Genomic DNA, 22,103 nt, shown 5'->3' with positions numbered 1-22,103 from the left:
GGACGGGACGGCGCGGGGCGGCGCGCGGCAGGGACGCGCTCTCGGCAGCGCGGGCGGCGGGAGCCCCGGTGCGCGCGGGCGGGGGCGGCGGCAGCAGCGCGCGGCGGCGGGAGGCGGCGCGGGAGCCGGGGCGGGCAGGGCAGGTGCCGCGCTCCCGCTGCCGGGTTTTCCGGGCGATCCTCCCCCCGCAGTGCGTTTGCATCCTATTAAAATATGTCATGGCGGCGCGGGCCAATGGGCGCGCAGGACAACAAGGCATGGAGCTCCTCCACATGGGCGCCCCGCGCCGCCCGCGCCCTCCTTAAAGGCGCCGCCGCCGAGACCGCGCCCGCGCCGCTGCGCTCGGCCCCGGCTGGCGGCGCGGGGGCGGCGGCGCGGGGCGCGCCCGCAGGTCAGGGCAAAGCACGGGACACCCGCGCGGCCGGGGGCCGGGAGCAGGAGGCTGCAGCGGCCGCCTCACGCTGAGCCGCAGCGTGCTGCAGAGCGAGCTGCAGAGGCAGGAGCGGGGCAGGGAGCCCCGCCAGGAGAGCGGCGGAGCCGGCACCGAGGCACGGGCCAGGACGCAGCCAGGAAAGCAGCCGGGTGCAGGGAGGCGCTCCGGCTCATGGCAGTAAGACACTGAAGAGTCACCAACGCTCTAAGCTCTTGCTCAGTATTAAAAACGGTGCCATTAAAGCTAATAAAGGTTTATCCCATTCAGTAACTGACACTCCTCCACGGGCTAGCAGCGCAAACCCTGCGGGGGCCAGAAAGTGAAAGGAAATAGCGGGAACTCCAAACGAAAGCGAAAGCAGCAGGGCTGAGCGGCTCAGGGCACCTGGAAGCAACGCGCACAGCGCGCACACGTTAGCAGAGGGACCATCCAGGGCTCGGGGAGAGCATTGCTGTGCCCTGGGCACCAGAGCGTGTCCGTGCACACACACAGCAGAAAAGGTAACACCGAGTCTTGTACTGCCTAGCTTCAACAGCTACATTTGTCCCAAAATACCCTAAGGTGAAGAAATATATATATATTATCTATTATATAATAGATATATAATTATATTACTATACTATTATACAATAGATCATATTTATATATTTAATACAGCCAGTATGAGCTTGTCTGAAATGTTTACTCTATCTCCAATATTAAAGTTGCCATAAATAAAAGGTTTTGCTCATAAGCTGCCTAGGGTCTCAGTACAGCTCTTAGGGCAGACTGTTTTTCCCTCTCTATGCTGGTTTCAAAGGCCCTTTCCCGACCTGCTCCTAACCACAGACTCGGTGGCTGTGCGTGACTCAGAGCTCCGCGTGTCTGCCTGCCCGACCTGGTGTGTGATGATGTGGCCACACGGAGAGGAAAATCCAAGCCCTTTCTCTTGAGCAACCACAAGGACACAGGGAGTGTTTTGAAAAGCGTCCACACAAAATCATCACATGTCGTTCCTGTGTTTGGGAATACCTCCAAGCAGAGCTGAAAGTGCTATCTATGCTTAAGGTCACTTAACATTCTCTATTGTAAGGCTCCTTTTCCAGTACCTCATAAAACTAAATAAAAATGTAATTATCCATATTGGATTTTTTCATATTAAGTATCTGGCTCTGACTGGCTTTTTGGGGGAAGTTAGAAAGGATATTAAAGAGAAGAGAAATGGATTAGCAGAAATAATGCATCTCACTGAAGGAACTGAATTAAAAATATATAAATTCTTATAGAATTCTCATTCTCATTTTTAAGTTTTAGGAATTTACCACCAAAAATATCAATAAAGAATGCTAGGGAGGCAAAATCAGCATTCAGAAGTGCCTTTTATGGAATTTTTAACCAGCTTCTCTCTCTGTAAGCAATCTATGTGATATGCAACATGCTGGGAATCTTTCACATAAAAGTTATTCAGTGTGTTATCCTGTCCTTCCTCGTCACCCTGTGTATTGCTGATGGCTTCACTTATTGCGCACTCATGGCATCTTTCTCTGCCCATAGAAAGCTCCTGGGCTTTTCCATGCACTTCTCTGTTACCTGAACTCTTCCCTGACATTAATGAATGTATCATCACAAAAGAGTGGAAGTTAATGATTATCTGGGAAAATGTGTCTGAGGTAGCTTACCTGGTATCATCCAGCTATTTGTAGCTAACGGAGGGGTGTGCTCGAGTCTGCAAGGAACGTTTCAGCTGCTCTAACTGTTCAATCATCCCTTCTCCTCCTGCACACCTTTGTAAACTCACACCTCGCAGCTTCTGCAATAAATGAAACAGAGTTTTAGCAACATAAATGCCCTCCATGACTCAGCCCTGATTCTTTCCATTAGAAGTCTAGTCTGCGTACTAAATTGAGCAGGAGACATGTATAAAAATAGCATAATTACTGATATAAGTATATATATCCTAAGGAGCTCAATAAAAGCTACTTTAGAGCAACCTTAATCTGACATTTCCTTATTTTGAGATGCTTCAGTTTGTATCCTGGATGTCTTCAGATATATTCTATATGTGCTTTCTATGTTTGTATATGCTACATCTAAAAATTAGATTTCTCTGATCATAGCAGAGAAGCCCATAAATAAATGACACCCATGAAACCAAAGCTTAAGAACACCATCAGAGCTTTGGGTAGGCCAGGGGCAGCTCATGCTATTTTCTTGTTTATATGACAGGACTGTTAGATTTCAAATTTTATACTTGTCAGCCTGGCACTTCCAAAAAACACTGCAGTCAAACAAGATAATGGAAAAAAATGGCAATTTAGGCTGTCCAGCAGAGAGATACAAGGCATGAAATCCACAGCTGGGACTGCATTTATTGCAATCTAGATTGACAATGCGAGCTACAGTTTTCTAGAACAGGTCTCAGTACGTAACTAGGGTAGACCACAGATGCTTCCATTGCCCACCTCCTCTCTGTCATGTATGTGATCCTGCAAGCACGCGGGTGTATGGAGCATTCTTCTAGATGCTCCCTTGTTAGGACCGTACAGCTGACAGGGCTGCCAAGCTGACTTTACAAACCCTACCTCTTGGCCACACGTACTTACTTGGCCGCAGGGACTCACGGGACCTTCCTGCCACTTCACAGGCAATTGTTTGGCCAGCCCGTTGAGACTTTATACTACAGAAGCATTACAAACTCTCAGTTTTCAGCAAGTCAGATACAAAAATAAGGACAAAAAAAGGAGTTATAAGAGGACCCTACTAAAAATAAAACAGCAATGGTCTAAAGCAGATTAGAATTCAGCTTTTAAAAGAAATGTCTTCAGATGCATTTGAGCAGTTGAGGCACGTGCTGGGTTAACTGCTTTAGTAAGAGGCAAAACTCTCTCTCTGGCTGTTGGTAACATCTTTTGCAACACTTTAATCTCCAAGGGGAGCTGTTTGTTCTGAAGCCTTGAGCTCCTTGGGCTCAGATACTAAGCTAGCTCCTGACGCTGGCAGCTGAAAGTGCAGATTGGTGCCATTAGATACTCCTGTCAGAGTGATGTTTCCGTATTAAATTCATTTATTGCAAGTTTTTGAACTCAACCAATGTAGCAGCTTGGGAACACATCCAAACTCTATCAATTGTGTTTTCATCCACCTCTGGAGGATTACACTAATGAAAGTTTTTGCTGAATCATCTGACCCTGTTACTAGGGTCAGCAGTAAACCAGAACACTTATTTGGATGGAGTTTGTGAAGACTTTATAAAGACTTATGTCACATTAACTTGTGACAACTGCTTATTTTTTGGAGCCTGATAATTCTTGTATATACTACTGGAACGGCAAATTTCTATATATTATCTGATGGTGTTAGAATTACTTTTCCATTTCTATCTGTAGTTCTGAAACTCTCAGATTCTTCAACTAATATTTTTTTTTTCATCTTCCACAAATACTAGCTGTAACCTACGAGAATTGAAGGCTTGCTTCCTTTAAAGGTATATATGGTTTCAGAGATGTGATTTTTAACACTCTGAGAGGAATGCTGAGGGCATTTTAACTTTCTTATTTGTTTAGTGTTTTCTGTGTAGGCCTTTAGGAAGCACTGGATGATATTCTGATGGTATATATCAGACACAATCTCTATTATAATTCTGTTGAAGTAGGCTTAAAATCAGTGGTAATAATGGGTAAATTCAACTGCTTCCATGTACTGCGAGTGGTGATTTTGGGTAACATCTTAAACATGAAGCTGGGTTCAGAGAAAACAATAGCACAAGAAATGAAATCCTACTGCACTCAGCAAAATGTGTTTCCTTGTTTACAGGTTTGCTGATGGCATTATATAAAGTTCAAGTAATTATTTACAATTTGTGGAGTTTTGCATCAGGTTGGATCCTTGGGGCATTACCAGACAACATGATGCAACATTTCCTAGATCAAACAAAAATCACTCTTAAATGGGGAATTCATCCTTGAAAGCCTGTGTCAGTGTAAGGGACGGAACCTGGATATGCCTGCAAACTTCCGAAGTTCTCTCCACTATAAACCCCAATACAGAATGTAAATGCACTATATGCCATCTTCCGGCAGCACTGAGAAGTGCCAAGACTAGATCAATGCTCTGAAAAGCTCAGATTTCTCCATCTTCCCCTGGAAGTTGGTGTTTTGCTTTTGTTCGTGTGAGTGTAAATCAGAAAACAGCACCCATGCTTGGTAACTGAAGCCAGAGGGATCGTCACATCATCTGCTGGGACTTCTCAAACAGCATAGGCCAATGCATTTCACCCAGAAATCTCCACATTGTGCCCAGTAACTTTGGCTTGATCTAAGGGTAGCTTAGACCATGCTAAGGTCTACCTTTCAAAAAATACCGAGCTGTGACCTGGAGACAGCACAAGCAGGAGAATCCAGCACTGCCACGGGTGCTTTGTCCTGGTGATTAATTACACTCTCTTGTAAAAAGGTGTGTTTAATTTTTACCTTGAAGATGTCGGAATTCAGCTTGCAGGCAGTTGGCCTTGTTACACCTTTCTCTGCTAACTCGAGGAAATTATTAGAACCTTGTATTTACTCCCCAGAAAAGTAGTTTAATATTGTAATACATTCAACCTTCAACTTTTTGGGTATAGCAAACACATGGAGCTGTTACAAATTCTCACTCTGAGATACATTATAAAACACTGGAAGCAATAAAGGTTATTTTTTCTTTATTCTCTCAATTTTTCAGTAACTCTTCTGGATACCAAAGCTATGCAGTTTATCAGCATTGATGTGTTGTTTTCAGCTGCTCTCTGTTCCTCCAGCCCTGTCCGCTCCAAAGAGTACAGCAGATTCCCCAATGACTCCAAGCAAAAGCAAGGCAAACCAGCTCTCAGCTCTGTGCTTCCAGGGCAGAGTGCTAACATGGAGTCACATTTATAGGGCTCAGCAGACCGACCTGTACACATACTTAGCTCCTATATACTCCATCCATTTGGCAGTCTGGTGTCTCACAGGGCTGTATGGCGAAAACTGCATGGAAATGGGAGATAGTGGGGTTTTGGAGACACATACTCACGCTCAACTCTCCAAATGCCTAAGTGCCTAATCCTACTCGCCTAATCAGTATTTTAAAGGACTTCTGTTCTTCAGCATTGATACTAGAGACTAGAAATCAAGCTCTGGAGACTAGAAATCAAAACATTTTTTTAGTACAACCAGTAGATGGACCCACACACTGCTACAATCTAATGCCTTCAGTGCATTAGATTCAGTCCATTTCTCTTCACCTCAGTAACCCAATGCTCTGTCCTAAGCTTGTTCTGGTAAAGCACAATCTCTATGCCAATTTCCAGTGGGAGGTTTCGTGCATTTGCAGACCTACGGGTTAAACATGAGCTCCTGCATACCTGTTTCCAGAAGCTTTCTAAAAAATTGCAGTATTACGATGCTTATAGCATAGTTGTAGACGATGATTAGATTTGAAATCTGAATAGCCAAGACAATAATACAATAAAAGTTTTTTACCATATTTTCTTTTGAATTGTGCGTTTAAAATAGATTATTATGCCAATAGTCTTGTACAGTAATATTATTCAATTCTGTGAACTTTTCCAGACTGATTAGACAATCAAATAAACATTCATGATACTATACTTACTTTTATGCAGTAACTTAGCAGGAACAGTTTCAGTCTGAGGCTGCTAAATGTGTATACAGATATTTGAAAGATCTGCATACTTTATATTAAATGCTTGTCTTTAATACAGAAATACTAAAAGCTAGCTTTTTGTAGACAGCTACAATTAAAATAAAACCAATGGGCAACGAGAGAACATGCTACTGATCCAGACATATAAAAAACGAGGATATAAGACTGTGCTGAGTAAATTTTAACTGATGGGGTAAGAGAGAGGAATGTGTATGTGTTAAACCAAGAAAACAGTTCTTGGTTTACTAAGCTGTACTCTGACAGCAAGTGCTGTCAGTCTGCATGGGCCATGCTTGCGTATTTTTCATACATAACAAAGAGGCAGAACCGCCACGTGAAGCCTTCATCTGCACAGCTGTGACTGCTGCATCTGTCGTGCTACCCTCAGCTGGGGGGTGCGGGGTGATCTCCGTGTGCACCAAGCTCAGGGGGAGCAGGCATGATGTACAGAGCTATAGGCAGCCATCTGTTTACAGCACTGAACAATCCTTGTCAATAACCCCACCAGAAATGTCAGCATCTGACATGGTGTCAATAACTTATTGTGTAAGGATAATACACTGTCTTGGTAAAGACCTGTGTAAAGAATAGCTTGCTAGCCAGCATTGTGTGATCACAATTACCAAGGATTCTTCATATATTGGGTCAATCATTGGATGGATGGAAGCTGGTGTATTTAGGTGAGATTATTATAGTGTTGCTGAATAGCAGCATTTGGACTTGTTCAGAGTAGTGTTTCTCAGACATTAGTCTGGCCTCTCTGGGGAGGCTCTGACTTCTGAGGGCTGCAGAAATTAGTCCAGAAATGGGAGGAAAAATATTTGCTGTTCCTTGCAAGCTCATTTAAATTGAGGACTCAGCAAAAGAACATTTAATAGATATTTCTTGCTTTTGATGAGTTAACCAAAGCTGATCCACCATGAGGGAATAATCAACACATTCTGACCCCATTTCCTACAGTCAGTAAGGATGTAGTATACTAAAAATAAAACAAAGTTATTATAGAAATTACATACCCAGCATCAACGTCCATACATGAGATGGCCTCATACAGGAGTGTAGTAAGCTCTTCAGGGACAAAGGCTCTGCACAATGACAATACAACACTTGAATAAGTAAGTTATGTCTCTATATACTATTTTATTATAAAATACATCCTACAATACATATATATGAAAATATAAGCTTTTGAATGGCTCAAACCAATTAATTTGACAAAAAGTTTATTTAGATTTATTAGCAACACCATATGTTTCTGTATAGTTCATAAAAACACAATTTTCCTTTTCTGGCTCTATATACTCATGCTTGTATTGAACAAGTCTTTGCACATATTAAAATGGAATGATAACAAAACCATGATGACATAAAGTGATGTAGCCCCTGCCCCAGGAAAACAACAAAACCCAATCCAGCAAACAAACAAACCCCCCATACTCTGACACTGAAACAAAAGAGAATTCAAAGTTTGCAGGTATCTTAAAACAGTCATTCTCTGGATCCGTTTTAAAAGGGTCTGGAGCAGCCAAACTGTCACAGTTGAGTTCAGTAGGCAATGTGCACATAAATTATTCAGCATTTAAAAATCTAAAAAACAAAGCTTTACCCTGGGTAATCCAGCTTAATGTGACAATCAGAAAGCCGATTTCTGAGCAATTTCAGATTAGGTTTTCCCACAAAACCTCAGAACTGAAATTACAACAAGGAAGAGGGCGAGCGAGCCCTCGCCCTTCCAGTGTGCGCTCTCTGCAGTCCAGGCTGGGCTGACAACGCACACTCTGACCTCCGGTGCTGCCGACATCCCTCCTCTTCCCCAGTATAATTACTAAGGAGCTCTGCATAAAATGCTGACATGGGTCTCTTGCTTAAAACGTTCCCTCTCTCTGAAGCAGATGTGCTGCTGCTACAGCTGCACAGACTCCACTGTCATTTCTAAAATCTTAGTGGTGTGAACCATAGAGAGGGAGAAGCGATGCAGTGTCTGCAAACTCCAACCTGTACACTTTACTGACAGCTCCATCACTGCAGTCAATGTAAATACTAGCAACTCGTAAACAAACAGACAATAATAGATTGTAAATTCATCAGTATTCCTTTCAGGACCAAGCATACTATCAGAGCTTAAATAATTTATACACTGGGCTTATGATGTACCTTTCACCCCAGGATCTCAAAGCACTTTGCAGCGTTCACAGACAGACTTTTATTTTGCTGGAGAAAATAGGGTAGAAAAAGATTAACTGATTGACCAAGGTCATGTTGTGTTAACATTTTATTCTCCCCTACCATTTGACTGGATAGCTGCTGTGACCTTGTAAAGCTAAAAGAAAGCTCCATTTTAAAGCTAACAATGTAAAGATAATCTCCCTTAAAGTGTACCATATGTTTGTGATTAGGTAAAAGAAAAAGCTTCAGGAGAATTACTAGCTGTGTGAATATTCAGTGTTCTCTGGGGTAAAGAGGCTGATTTTCCAGCGGCACCTAGAAGCAGTAGATGTGAAGACCCCACTTCCAATTCAAGGAGAAATGGCTGCTCAGCTTCCCTGGGCTCAGCTGGAAAGCCAAGCTCACAGAGCGAGGAAGGTCTCCCGGTTAAAACCTGGAGGGGTAAGATCAGACCATGGGAGGTCTGATCCATTCCTGCTGAAGACTGGATCCAGAAAGGATTACTATTTTTTTTTAAGATGTTTTATGGAGATATGGGTACTCAGGAACAAATCTGTTTCTCACCACCTGGCTCCAGGCTCTCCACGCCATCCATCCCTTCCCTCTGAGACATGGACCCACCTGCCTGGACTTGCTTCACAGCTGTCATGCAGCCAGAAGGTCATTCCTGGCACAGTCTTCCTTAGGCCCTTCTTTCAGAGCTCCTGTTACCATCTAAGTAGTCCCTAACTACTGTCTTTCCTTTGGAAAAGCTCCCTCTGAAACAAGTGCTGTCCCCAAGGTCCCTGTACATACAACCCTCTTCTCCCGCGCACTTTACAAACCGTCTCTGCTGCCTCAAGCAGAGGCTCCCTGGGCTCTTCCATGCGACCCTGACATCAACGGCCGCTAAGCCTTGACTAGGGGCCAGTTTGTATGGCGTAGTGGAGGCGTGGGCACAGCTCCGAAGGCAAAAGGCGCGTGCGTCCGCCCGGCGCGTGTCAGCATTTGCCGCCATGCGGCCGCAGCCGCTCACACTGTGCCGCGCGCACCTAGCACAGCGCCAGCAGCCCGGCTGCCTCCTGGGGGAAGCGCTGCCCTCCTGACACAAGGCACCCCCAGCTCCCCACGCAGCTCCCAGTGCACCCACCTGCGCTGGCAACCTGCCGCAAAGCAGACAAATTGGACTTCCTTGCAATGATTTTTCAAGGAGATGGGAATCTTTTCATGTTTGGTTCCCTTTTGTTGTCACCCTAAACTGAATCTACACAGCAATGCCAGCTTCGAATACCAATTGCTTTGTTGCTCACACTTACCCAGACAAGAGCAATGGGCTAAAGAAATGAAGCCACTTGACTTGGCAGGGAAAGAAAACATTTTTTTCAGTGTGCAGCTCCTACAGAAATGAGTCAGTAGGCCTGATGGAACAGAAAACACAAGTTGCCATAGAAACTTGCATGCCTTACACGAGGAGGAGGAAAAATGTAGGCCAATACTTCTGCTTAGCTGGCTCTTGTTCGGGGTTCAGTCCTCAGCTTGCCTGGATCCTAGGGCTGCATTAGCAACTCGTATTTATGTATTTTCTCTGCAGCTGCGGAGGCCCTGGCCCCAGCTGCTCTGGTGAGCACACAAACATGCCCGCGCTGCCACCGAGAACAGCTGCTGGGTTACTGCGAGGGGGACCCGCGGCTAACGGGGTGGGCAGGGCCGTGGGCCGAGGGACGCCAACGCATTTAGAAGGACACCTTTGCAATGGAGCACTGCAGCCACCACTGATTCAAAATAAACTCCTTTTCTCTGCACTGTAGCTTTCTCGTCTGTAAAACAAGGGCGAGCCCTCAGCAGGATGGAAGTTGCGTGGTTTGCTAATGTATGTAAAGCCGCTGGATATGCTCTGAGGGAAGGGGTTACATAAAGCACATGAATACAGATGTATGACCCAATCTTTTATGCCTTGCTAATCCACATGTTTTCCATCTAAGTAGTGCCAGTAGGTAATACCAGAACTAATAATTACAAACCCTGATGGATATGACCTGTAATTCTGACAGCTAAAGAATCGGTGGCTGGATGAAAGGGAATACATGTCCCCTGTGCTGTGATCACCTAGAAAAAAATGTCCTTTGGAAAGTATTACAGTTTGATAGAAATGATCACTACCGAATTATCCTTCCATTTATTTTGTTCCCTGAATGTGTCCTCTTGTTCCTTTTTATTTTGGATTGTGCATGCAGGGCAAACTCTTTTTCTTACAGCTGAGTAGAAGACAAATACTAAATATTCCATGGGCTGCTGTGCTCTACCTGAACTATAAATAAAAATGACCCATTGGGGAGGAAAGCCCTCCTTCCCCCTATTTTTACCTGTAATCAGTCATGACTCCCTCATAAAAAAGAAAGAAAGAAACAAAGAGAATATCTGAAATTGTGTGTGGAGCTTGCAGTGGCCAGGGGCAGCACAGGCGGACAAGCTTCCTGTCCCCCTCGTCCCAGGGTTCTGCCAGGGGCCGGAGCTGCCAGACACCCCTCGAGCTCCGCACCCAAGTTCTCTGCCTAGATCATCATGCTGAAAGATACTTAGGAGAAAATGAGCAAAATGACAGGGGAAGCGTGTTCCCTCCAGAGCATGTGTTGCCCAGCCACGGAAAATACAGAAAGGATATTCGTTAAACGCAGGAGTCTCTGCGAAACATGTGATCAGGTGCATAATGTGAAAAACTGCGCGTTTCCAATGGACTGAGTCAAGATCTTGACAGCCAGAGCGGCAGGTGGCTGATGGTAACACCTCCTTGTAAACGGTGTTTGCTTCAGGGGAGGAGGACAGCATCTTAATGTGCCATGATCTGTGTCCTCTGAGCTGTGATGTGACGTTAGCTTTAAAACGAGTTTCAAATCCCTCTAGGTAAAGGCTGTTTAATGCAGTTATCTCCCGATTGTGAATGAAGAAATAAAAAAAAAAAAAAAAAAAAGAAAAATCCTGCTACAATTTAAGATATTCTTGCAGGTAAAGTTTTCTTTTTGCTGTGAAGTAGTAAGTGAAAGGAGAATAAAGGACTACTGGAATTGGCTCCTCGCAGAGCTCTAAACCTGGCCCTGATTCCTGCAGCCGCCGTTTGCCCTTGCAAGTCCCTTCCTGCCCTTCATTCCTCTGACACCTTTTGTTTTTTGCTGTTTATTTTATCCTGTCTTGACTGTTTCTTCTCTATGTCAAGGTCTGCCTATTGCCATGTATTTTGATACATTTTATGTATCAAAAAACTGCTCAATTTAATGAGCAGTTTTAATAGTTAATATGAGCAGTTAATAATTACTGTTTTGTTAGGTATTTGCTTTGGGAGCAGAAGAATCAGCAAAATGTATTTTAGAGATAAAAATCCACTGTATAGGCTTAACAGAAAGAGAACAAATTGCAAGAGAAACTTTACATCATTTCCATGGGGGAAGTGAGAGGCTAATTCTGTGTCTGCCACTCTGCTTGATTTAATATGTGGGACACTTCCCTCTGGGAAGGAATAAGTAAATTAATGTAGAGTTAAAAGAATGGAAGTCCTAACTCTGCTACAAGATAAGACCCTGAGAACGTGTTAACAATCAGCAACAGTTATAGAGGGAAGTTGTTTAGGAGTGTAAAACTGCAACACTTAAGAATATATTTCTCTCAGTTTATATTGGGCTGTTAAATAATTTTCAAATGAGGGGAAGTTTCAAAAAGCAAGTGTAAATGCAGTATAAAGAAACACATGGTACAGTCCCCTTCCTTCTCTCTCAGTGTTACAGAAGCTATTTCAGTGCTGGTCCCTGTTCCTGACGCCCAAGTGATACCTGTTATGTCGTGTTTTCCTAGTGGCACCGGTGGCTTTTGCAGTTCTTCTCAGATTGCTACTTACACACCACGCGCCAACATGGAAGCCCAGGTTCCAGCTCAGCTGCCCTCCTGCCTGGCAGCTACCACTGAAGAGGCAGTGTGAATAAACTGGATTGTTTTGACCTAAAAATTATGCAAATGTAAGACCTAATCCTGTAAACATTCATACATGCTGATTTGCTGTCCTCATTCATTTCAAGGCGCAATTTTCCCATTACTTAAGTTACTTACATGTAAGGATCACATTAGGCTGAAATCTGACATACTGACATCTCAACTTTAAAAAAAGTAGTTTACCATTGCATTGGTGCAAGGCATTGTTTCACCTTTACAAATACTAACATGCTGCAGAATTGTAATGCAGGCTCCTATTCAGCCAGATTCCTTAATTTTAAGCACTAGACTAAGATTCTGAAGTTGTGGCACTGCTAAAATTTGGTATATCCTTATTTACTATGCTGGAGCAGATTTTGATTATTTTGTTGGTACCAAAGGGGAAAAATAACTGCTAAAGAAATTAGCATTTAGCTTATACCAATGTAAAGGTCTCTCTATACAAAAGGTCTCTGTTCACATGCATGGTGCTGTAACACTGCCCTCAAAAGCCTTCAGCTGAATGAAGGCCCAGGTATACTGGGCAGTACTCAGACATTAAGATAAGTCTTTGCCAAATTAGAATTTACAGTCTGAATAGACCAGGCACAGGAAGCATTCATCACTGAGCCTGCATTTTAAATGACTTTCCCAGGGTCACAGAAAGGCCTGACCTGATTCAGGAGGGAACCCAAATCCCTGAGCTCTCGGTGGTCCCCTCTGCAAAGCCACGCTGTTTCTGTGCAGCAATGTGCCGTGCTGAGAGCCCATGAGCCTGGGTGGTTGCCTTTGGTTTCAGAATGTTGGAAGGCATGCTATGCTAGTGAGTTTAACTGTTTTTAATAACCTTATATCAACATTTTTCTTCCATTTTTCCCGTTTTGAAAGCTCAATTAATTCTGAACTACAACTCTCTATCATTTCAACCACATGTGGCACAGTGGGAATTCATGCGAGACAATGGTTAATTTTTGGTATCTTCTGCTGCCTAACGACAGGTGTGCTGTCCTAAATAATTAGCTTTCAAAAAAGGATCCCTTTAACCCTTCTCTAAAACTGGTTAGTGATCTTGGTTTTACTTCATTAAGCTCCTGACAGCTCAATGTACTCACATCTGTTACTGTTTGGTAGTTTGATTCCAAGAACACAAATCGCTTCAAGAACTGGCAACAAATTCATTCAGGCTCGTGATGCAAATCAAAACCCATCTGTTTACTACTCAAAACCCGTATTTTAATCACAGTATAATAGTGGTGTCAGCAATATCATAACTTCAGCTGTATCTCTGACCTAAACATGATGCTCTTCATTTAAGCAGCTTTATTTGAACTGGGTTTTTAAAATGCAAGTACTCTGATATTCTGGCACTTGCACATAAGAGCTAATCAATTTGCTTGCACTGGATTATGTTTTAATTATAAGAATAACAACAAATAATTTAAGAACTCTAACAGGGTTAGGTTACTAAACCGGGTGGTCTGATCTAGCAAGTGGATTCTGACAGGTATGGTCTGAGGAGAAAATCATTCATTTGTGTTTGAAATGGCCAGAGTATTTTTGCTGTACAGGCATCTCTGACATGAAATCTCAGCAGAATCCACAGATACTTTTATAGGTTCTCAGTACATATGGAAGACTGCCAAAATGAGAAATAGCAGCAGGCTCTGCAAGAACCCTCACCGCTGCTGGCAATCGGGTGGTAAAGCGCGCAGCTTACGACGCTGCGACATCCACTGTGCAGCAGGTTATGGCTCAGCTTTGGCTAAAGTGCAGCTGCATTGGATTCATGTCACATTCAGAAAGAGCACGTGAAAAAAAAAGCCCTGCTGAGATGGACTACTTCATCCAAGCAGACGAGACAGATGACAGCATGTGTGAGGAATCCGGGCCCACGGAGCCCTGATTACAGGGCTAGCACTGGGAGGGCTGTCAGCTCTGCACTCTTTTCAAATGCGATGGGGAAGAGAATGCAGATGAACTGCTGAATATTTCAGTTCTCATCGGGATGAGAGACGGATGGAAGTACAGCAGAGATACCGACTTTTTGGTTCTTCATCTTCAGATGAAGTCGGAGTCTCAGGACATTATTCACTTGTTACAGCTGCTCAGTAAAGAGTCAGGAATGTTTATACATGAAATCACAGGTGAATCTTCAGATTTATTTTCCAAAATTCAAACTGTAAAGAAGAAATTATTGATTTATACTGAACTATGTAACGGATCAGTGTGTGGCTTTAAGTACACAGTGCGCTTTTATTTAAAATAGTGAGTGGGAGTGTAAAGCTATGCTGCATCATTTGCTCCGCTTTACACTGGGGTTCCTACAGTATTTTCTGTTGTTATTTGCTAGTACAGTTACATGTTTTCCAGGAAAAGAGTAGAGGGTACAAAGTCTGGAAATTACTATGAGGTATTCAATAACTCTGATGAATGATTTGGAGAGCAAGGACTAGCGACAGTGCCTAAGCAAGTGGAGGGTGACGTCCCGCTGCAGAAGTGCTGCCAGACATGCGTCCCCATGTGGACGCATGTCTGGAGGCGAGGGCTGCAGACACAGCCCTGTGTGCAGAGCCAGCACGCCAAGAACATGTGGGAGACAAGGTCTGGAGGGAACACAGCAGTTCAGAGAGCATCTGCTGCTGGGGAAGCTAATCCAGGACTGTAACAGACTGCTCAAACTACACACGCTCTGGGAGTGATGGAACACACTGGGAACAGGTGTTTTCATTACGAAATTTTCTTTATGCACATAATTGTAGCAAATGTTTAAAAGAAAATAGTCTGTGTGACAGAAGACGGAAAAAAGCACTGGAAATTCAGAAATAAAGCACAGTGATATTTATCCTCCTCAGAAAATATTTAATTTTTCAAACAGTATATTTTTGTGGTTTCTAAGCAGCTCTTAAAATACCACGGAACAAATATGTATGAAATTGCCAAGAGATTCAACTGAACAAGTGTTTGCCGTAAGACTGGGGTAAACTGTGTTTTCTAGAGATTGGTATCAGACATCATATAACCATTATTCTTATGTGCACAGAGTAAATATTTAAATGTATATTAGGATGCACTGTATTGCATTGATTAACTCTGTGTTACAACCACTCTACTCTTTCTGAGATAATTACTAATTTGATTAGTAGTACTAAACATTTGCAAATCAATGTCACATAACTACTTTCCCATGAATTATGATAACTGCTGAAGTTAAAGATACAAAAAGTATAAAAGTATACTTCATAAAAAAAAAAGCACTATTGAACTGTTTTAAACATATATATGATGTCTGAAAGTACTGATTGCTGTATGGTCAAAAGAAGTGAATGTATCAGGCAATTTAGATTATGAACCTGCAAATTGTGGTGCTGGAAAGGCCTCCTCTAAAATCAGTAGAGCACTCTGCAAATGCAGCAAATCATAGGACTGCAACTAATGAATTATTGACCCTTTGAAAATCCACAGAGTTGTGACACTAATTATGGATTTCACCCATTATTTTCCTTGATATATGGTAAGTCAGTAAGATTTTAGTTTATTCATACCTGAAAGAAATGCCGAGGGGATTTTACAGGGTGGTTAACCTATGGCCACTACATTAAGGCTTCAAAACAAATGTAACTCATTTGCACTGAGATGACAGATTAATAAATTGTCCCACCTCATTACCCCACGATAACTGATGGGATAGCTTAGGGGAACTCTGCCAAGCAATACAGCACAAAGGTCACTGCTCCTTTTGCAAAAACAAGATTTCAAAGCTTAACACAAACATAAATGATTCGCCGGATTTTCTTAAAGACAGTAAAAATATTAAATTGGATTCAAGCAATACTCATCAATGTAAAAATCAGCAAGCAAGCAATAAGGCATTGTGCTAGGGTGTAAGCATCAGAAAATGAGAATTTAAAACGAATGAAACAAAACACTTGCCTCCAAAGTTGAGTAAAAGGTGAATATAGTGAAAGCACTGGTGAAAATGTAGGGCCTAGAAGTACTAAAATAAAACTTCATAATGTCACTTGCACTGAAAAATTACTGGTATTTCACCTCTCTTTTCCCTGAGGTCCTTAATTCTTCCTCTGAAAAGGAATATTCTTTTTGCTGTTCAATTACATTTTAACCATTCAATCAGATCAAGCTATATTTAAACGTATGGACTCTTGTTTCAGATTCCCTTACTCAGCTTTTACTTCAGGAAGAGAAGAGCTGTGTTCCAAGGTCACAACTGATTAATCTTGACCTATGAACCTTGTAAGTGTAAAGTCTTAATATAAATGTACATAATAAAGTGAAATGTACTCTGTATCCATGACAAATAATGAACTGAATTTTTCTGACTTTATTCTTTAGCTGCTAATTAAGCTCTTAAATAGAAGATCTGTTAACTCTTCAGTGCTCTTTGGATAAATTATGTGCCCATAAGAAGAGTGATAGCATCTGGCCGCATGAGAAAGTGTCTTGGAGCTACCTCCTTTTTAGGTTTGGGGCAAAAGATTTCTTCCTCTGCCCTGAAGATATTCAGGAGAGGGCTGCATGGCTTCAGGCTTGTGAAGAGTATAGTATTTAAAAACATTTATGTTTAAAATCTCCAATACGGTTTTAGTAATATTTTTAAATTATTGGCATTATGAAAAATACTTTATATTTCTGGTATTATTTTTAGGAATTAAGTCACAAGATGGAAGCAAGTGAAAGAGAGTTATTTTAAAATAAAAATGCTTCGTAAAGCAATACTATCAACACAAATTATATAGTAAATAATACGTTAGAGCAAATAAGTCATTTACAAGAAAAAGCAGTTCATCACAAAATGTGATTTACTTCACCTGGCACTTTTAATTCTAAATTAACCACAAGACAGAAAATCAGAATAAATTTACAAGGTGTTTTTTGCAATTGTCACCAGCGCTGGAGACTTCCACAATTATGACAATGCAATTAGTTATGCTAAATATGCACCGTGAAATCTTTTCCAGAATCTATTAGGGCAGCCCTACACATGGGTTTTCAGCAACTGGACATTATTTCCTGTGGATGTGAGGCACAACACAAGTGAAAACATTACAAATCTATTTTTATCTTTAATCATTCCCTTTGGAGCACTGACAGGCACACTGGGCACTCCTGTCTAAAATTAGTTCCGTTCATGCTGGAAGCAACCATTTATTCTATCAAGCTATTTGTACGCTTAATAGTGGAAGACTTCTGGAATATATCACAGTTTTTGTGCTAGGTTTCTTTGAAATACCTGGTTCAGTAGCTGGAAGACAGTATTATTAATATATTTAATGTCTTAAAGCTCTTTGAATTGCACATCATTAAAATCTCCTTTAACCTGCTTTGGGAAAGAATATGCAAATCAACTCTCAAGAAACTAGGCAGAAAGATAAAAGGACAGTTCATTTAGCAAATGCCAGATTTTGACCCTGTAATTGCATTTTACAATCAGAAAAAGGACTGCAATTGCCATCACCGGCAAGACCAATAATAAATGATACCTGAGCATAAACAGGGCATCAGCAGTGTATCAGATGCGTTACAGGCACAGAGAAGCCCTAGGACTGTTCATGACACTGCACTATTAATTCTATTGGTCCCATCTGATTAACATAGTTTTCTGTAACAGGTTAGGGGGATGCCTAAGCACCCTTCACGTTGCAAACCGGGAGGTTACGCAGCCCGCGCGTTCCGCAGCGTGCACGGCCCTTGGAAGTGGCCGCTCTTTCTGCCAACAGCCCGGTAAGGAGGCCGGGCTTGCGGTGCCCCAGCCGCAGTGCTGTCCTCCCACACCAGGGTCTCCTGCTACTGAACTCTGCAGGAGCTGCTGGTAGGAATTCGTGACAATTGAGCTTTATACTCCTAAAATGAATGGCAACTCATTGGCGAGATGCAATTAAGCATCTCTAGTCTAATTTGTTCCTTACACAAACTAGAAAATATAAAAAAATCCTGCCTGACACTTAAATGCTTTTGGTAAAGAAGCAGAAATCCAGAGAAATTTATGCCAAAGCTGCCTATGATCATAGACAAACCTAGAGCAAGGCCTCCTTCAGATATGGTGCAAGCTTCACTGCTAGATTTCCACAACAGCAGTAGTGCAAAGGTGACAAGTTTTGCCAGTCACACAATCTTGAAAGGGAAATATTCCATATACATTTACCACAAACTCCCTGATCTAAATCAACATAAGCTCATCATTTTTGGTTGCTCCATTTGAAACATGTTATTATTCCCGTGGTTAGGTTGATCAGCCACTGGATGTCACTAGTAGTCTAAATAGTCAAACCCAAACAGCATTTGTTTGGTATTAAAAAATATTTGGAGAATTGAGTATACCAAGTAACAATAATATTTCCAGATGCTGAATACAGGTGTCTCATTTGCTCAAGACTCATGTTTCCTTCAAGCAGTTTGAGAAATGCCTGATTTGTTTTGGTGACTCTTTCATAAATCCGACAGCAACTGATACATTCCCAGGTTCACTCTTCTCCTGATGGTTAGGATCATTTCCTGTGCCATGTGCTAATTTCTAAGTAGAACACGCATGCATAAACTCCAAGGCATTCTGCAACAGCTCCTGATTTATCCCCACTAAACTGCTGTTTTTTGAGGACAAAAGTGCCTTTCCTCACACCTGTGGCATAGCTCGCTGTCTCCCTCCCATGGACAGCCCACATAAAGCTGTTTCTGAGCTGTCCATCAGTTCAGATAAGGGACACTTCGAGGTCCAGAATTCCAGAGTCCAGAAATCTGACTCTGACCAAAATGTGCCCCGAGTCACCACTACACAAAACATCCTAATCAAGAGGAGGTACTTCCAACTGTGAAAGCAACAGCACCATTTTCCATCACGCTTTCTACACCTACAGGACAAGCCTACGTAATGAGGCCATTGCCATGGTATTGGCCCATTTCCACGGGAGCAGGGCAAGGGGCTCCGGCAGGGCAGGGCAGGGCAGGGCAAGGCGGCTGCAAGGCCAGCTCTCCATGCACTCCGTGCCAGCCGCTGCACCCGCTCTGCCACCGAGGGCGCGGCGGCCGCTTCACGCGCGCCGGGCGCCAGCCGGGAGCCGCTACTGCACGGGTTTTCCCAGCGGCTCCGAGCACCTCCGCTGCATCTCTGCCCGGCCGCAGACGCGCACGACACACGGGCAGTGCTGAAGCGCGCGGAGTTCGGCACTTGCCAGCCATTCAGACAGAATAATGAGAGACCTCAAAATTGCGACACATCAAGAAGAAAAAAAGTATTTGAAGAAAAAATAGATTAAACCATTTTGTTAAAAAGGATGACTATTCCTTTTTTACAATTATTTAAAATAATTAGATTGTTCTGAACCAATACTGCAGTTTTAATACAGGTATAATCACTGCAAATGACATTAGGAGCTTGTCTACAGGCAAATTGCATTGCTGTAATTGTAATGGGATTGTTAAAGCCGAGCAAATCCCCAAGTCCAGATATGCTTGACACTGTAGAAAAGGAAGGGGAAAGAGGTTACTCCAGAAAACCTAATCCATCTTGGGCTTATACTGGCACAGATATTTCATTAAAAAAATCCTTCCTAACTAAACAAAGTAAGTGGACTTGTATGGAAATGATGTATACATCAACCCTAAAACACAAAACAGCAATGGAAGCAATAAAATTTGCTGCATTTAAATTTGAAAGCCAATGTGAAGAAGTGCAACTGATATCATATAAGGGTGTCCTTCGGCAGGTTGCACAGCAACGTGGGATCGGGAGACAGGGACACGCCAGGGGGTCTTGCTGCAGCCTTAGGACCGCCGACCTTCTGCAGTCAGAGCTTTGCAGTGTCTCAGTGCTGCACGAAATGGCAGATGGCAGCCAGCACCCAGCAGCACTGCTTCTCCAGATATGCTGGAGGCTTTTCAATATTAGCATATAAACAAATAGAGATATTTCTCTCACTTTGAAAAGGAAAGTCACAGTAACCTCTAACTTGAGAATCCTGAATCCAAATGATCCTAATTTCTAAAAAAAAACCTAAAAAAAATAAAAAACACTAGCTTGGTTATATTGTGAACAGAAAGCATTTAACCCTAAATAAGGTTTTGTCATTATAGTCAGCTGTATAAATCCTGGATGATCCCTAAAAAGATTAAAAGGATTCTCTGCCGGTTCCCAGGTAGGCTGTCTCCAGATGCTGGTCTGTCACACAGTGCTTGTAGCAGGTGTCAGTGCTGGGGCCGAAGGCTGCAGCTCCACACACCAACCGTGCGGCTAACGGTGCATTTCGCACTGCAGGGCTGCTGTTCCGAGGGCCTGCCCACGGGCCATCCTCCAGCCCGCAGGGATTGCACCGCTCGCTCGCTCAGCGGCAGCAGCTCTCAGCATGAGCTCTGCACAGCAGCCGCGCAGCTGGTCCTGAGCTGCAGCCGGCCTGAGTCCCCAGGGACCCTGCGCGAGGGCGCACGGAGTGGCAGGAGGGCTGCACCACGCTGCAGGGCAGCTGCCCTCCTGCACCGCTCCAAACCTGCTGCCACATCTGCCACCAGCCCGGAGCACCAGCCGCGGCGCCCAGGGAAGCCCCTGCTCCCTCTGAGGCAGCAGATGGTTTCTGCTGGGGCTCAGCACTGCACAGAGCATTGCTTGCACAGTGGGCAATGGTGACACATGAGCTTCATATACAATTAGGTGCTCCCCTTCAGTTAAACCTGCAGCCAAAGGCACACATGAACAGCTCCAGGGAAAAAGAAATTACACAATTCTGATTATCAGAAACCCTGTTGTTAGCCCTCTGTTACTTCCTTGTAGGAACTACAGCCCTGCTCTGCTCCATGTCTCCTAGTTGACCCTTGAGACACGCACGGTGCTCTTCAGTACGGCACGAGATGCGAGAGCCTCAGTATCTGCCAACACGTTAACGAGGCAGCACCCACGTTTCTGACTGAATGTTGACATCATGAAAACTCTACGCATCCTGCAAACGTGTCCCCAGATTAGGAAAAACAGACGTTTTGGTAGTAACTATAAAGAAAACCTTTACAAAAAGATCCTGGTCACTGAAATTAATGGCAGAATTTATATTTACTTTAATGGAAACAGCAGTGAGTTCATGATGGATACACTACATGCACCAGGTTGCATCTTAAAAGCTGAAAATGAGAAATTACAAAATCACTTAACCTAAATATTCAAAAATTACACAGTGACTCTTCAGGCACCTATTTTTGAGTGTTTAACTACCAGCTGCTCAAAGAAGCTTGATTATCGAAGGCAAAATTTTAAAAAGACTGCACCTTTTAAGGCATCTAGTTTGAGGCACATATTACTCCTAATGACTTCAATGAAAAACTGGGTCAGAGTTATCCCCATCTTCCCCAAAGTGCTGTAAAACTAGATTTAACTATGCATGTGTGCACAAGTGTGTGTGTGTAGACATATATATTTAAATGTAAAATTTTATAGTGCATATATAGACAATACAAATATTTTTATATATGTGAATTCAAAAACACTGTGAAGCTCTGAATCAAATGGATATTAATCATAAGGAAAAAGAAAGAGTAATTTAGAACTGAAGCATCCACCAAACAGAGGCCATTTCCTGCTAAGGCCATTTTCAGCCCTGTTTTCTATATATAAAAATTTTATAATAATTAATGATTTAAGAAAAACTCCACAATATCTAATGCATTAGGCAAAGATAGGTGATATTTCTTGCTTGTTAATTAGAAGATATCAGATGCAATCTTGATGTAAACAAATACATCTGGATGTTACTTATTTATGGTGGCACAGGTCTGTAAATAGAGATAGATATATGTAAAGCTGCACTACTTTCCACCAAGGTTTCCAAACTGATTTACTGCATTTCTACCTATTTGAACTGAAATATTTAGAAATACATACAATATACAGAAAACATTCCATAAATATATAGAATAT

General features: G+C 42.7%; 1 protein-coding gene across 2 annotated transcripts in view; it reads right to left on the bottom strand.

The window, feature by feature from the left end:
- The window catches only part of MNT (MAX network transcriptional repressor), a 69,647-nt gene that overhangs the window by 30,125 nt on the left and 17,419 nt on the right, over positions 1-22,103 (bottom strand). For both annotated transcript variants that reach the window (XM_026047994.1, XM_026047995.1), the window contains exons 4-5: positions 7,108-7,176; positions 2,092-2,222 (exon numbers count right to left, since the gene is read on the bottom strand). In XM_026047994.1, coding sequence (XP_025903779.1) covers positions 2,092-2,101 — 10 coding nt within the window. In that variant the 5' untranslated portion in view covers positions 2,102-2,222; positions 7,108-7,176. The remainder of the gene's footprint in view (positions 1-2,091; positions 2,223-7,107; positions 7,177-22,103) is intronic.

Source organism: Nothoprocta perdicaria, unplaced genomic scaffold (genome assembly GCF_003342845.1).
Source record: "Nothoprocta perdicaria isolate Ctin4 unplaced genomic scaffold, notPer1 scaffold_50, whole genome shotgun sequence".
In the NCBI taxonomy this organism is placed as follows: domain Eukaryota; kingdom Metazoa; phylum Chordata; class Aves; order Tinamiformes; family Tinamidae; genus Nothoprocta; species Nothoprocta perdicaria.
This window is presented reverse-complemented; position numbering and strand designations above follow the sequence as displayed.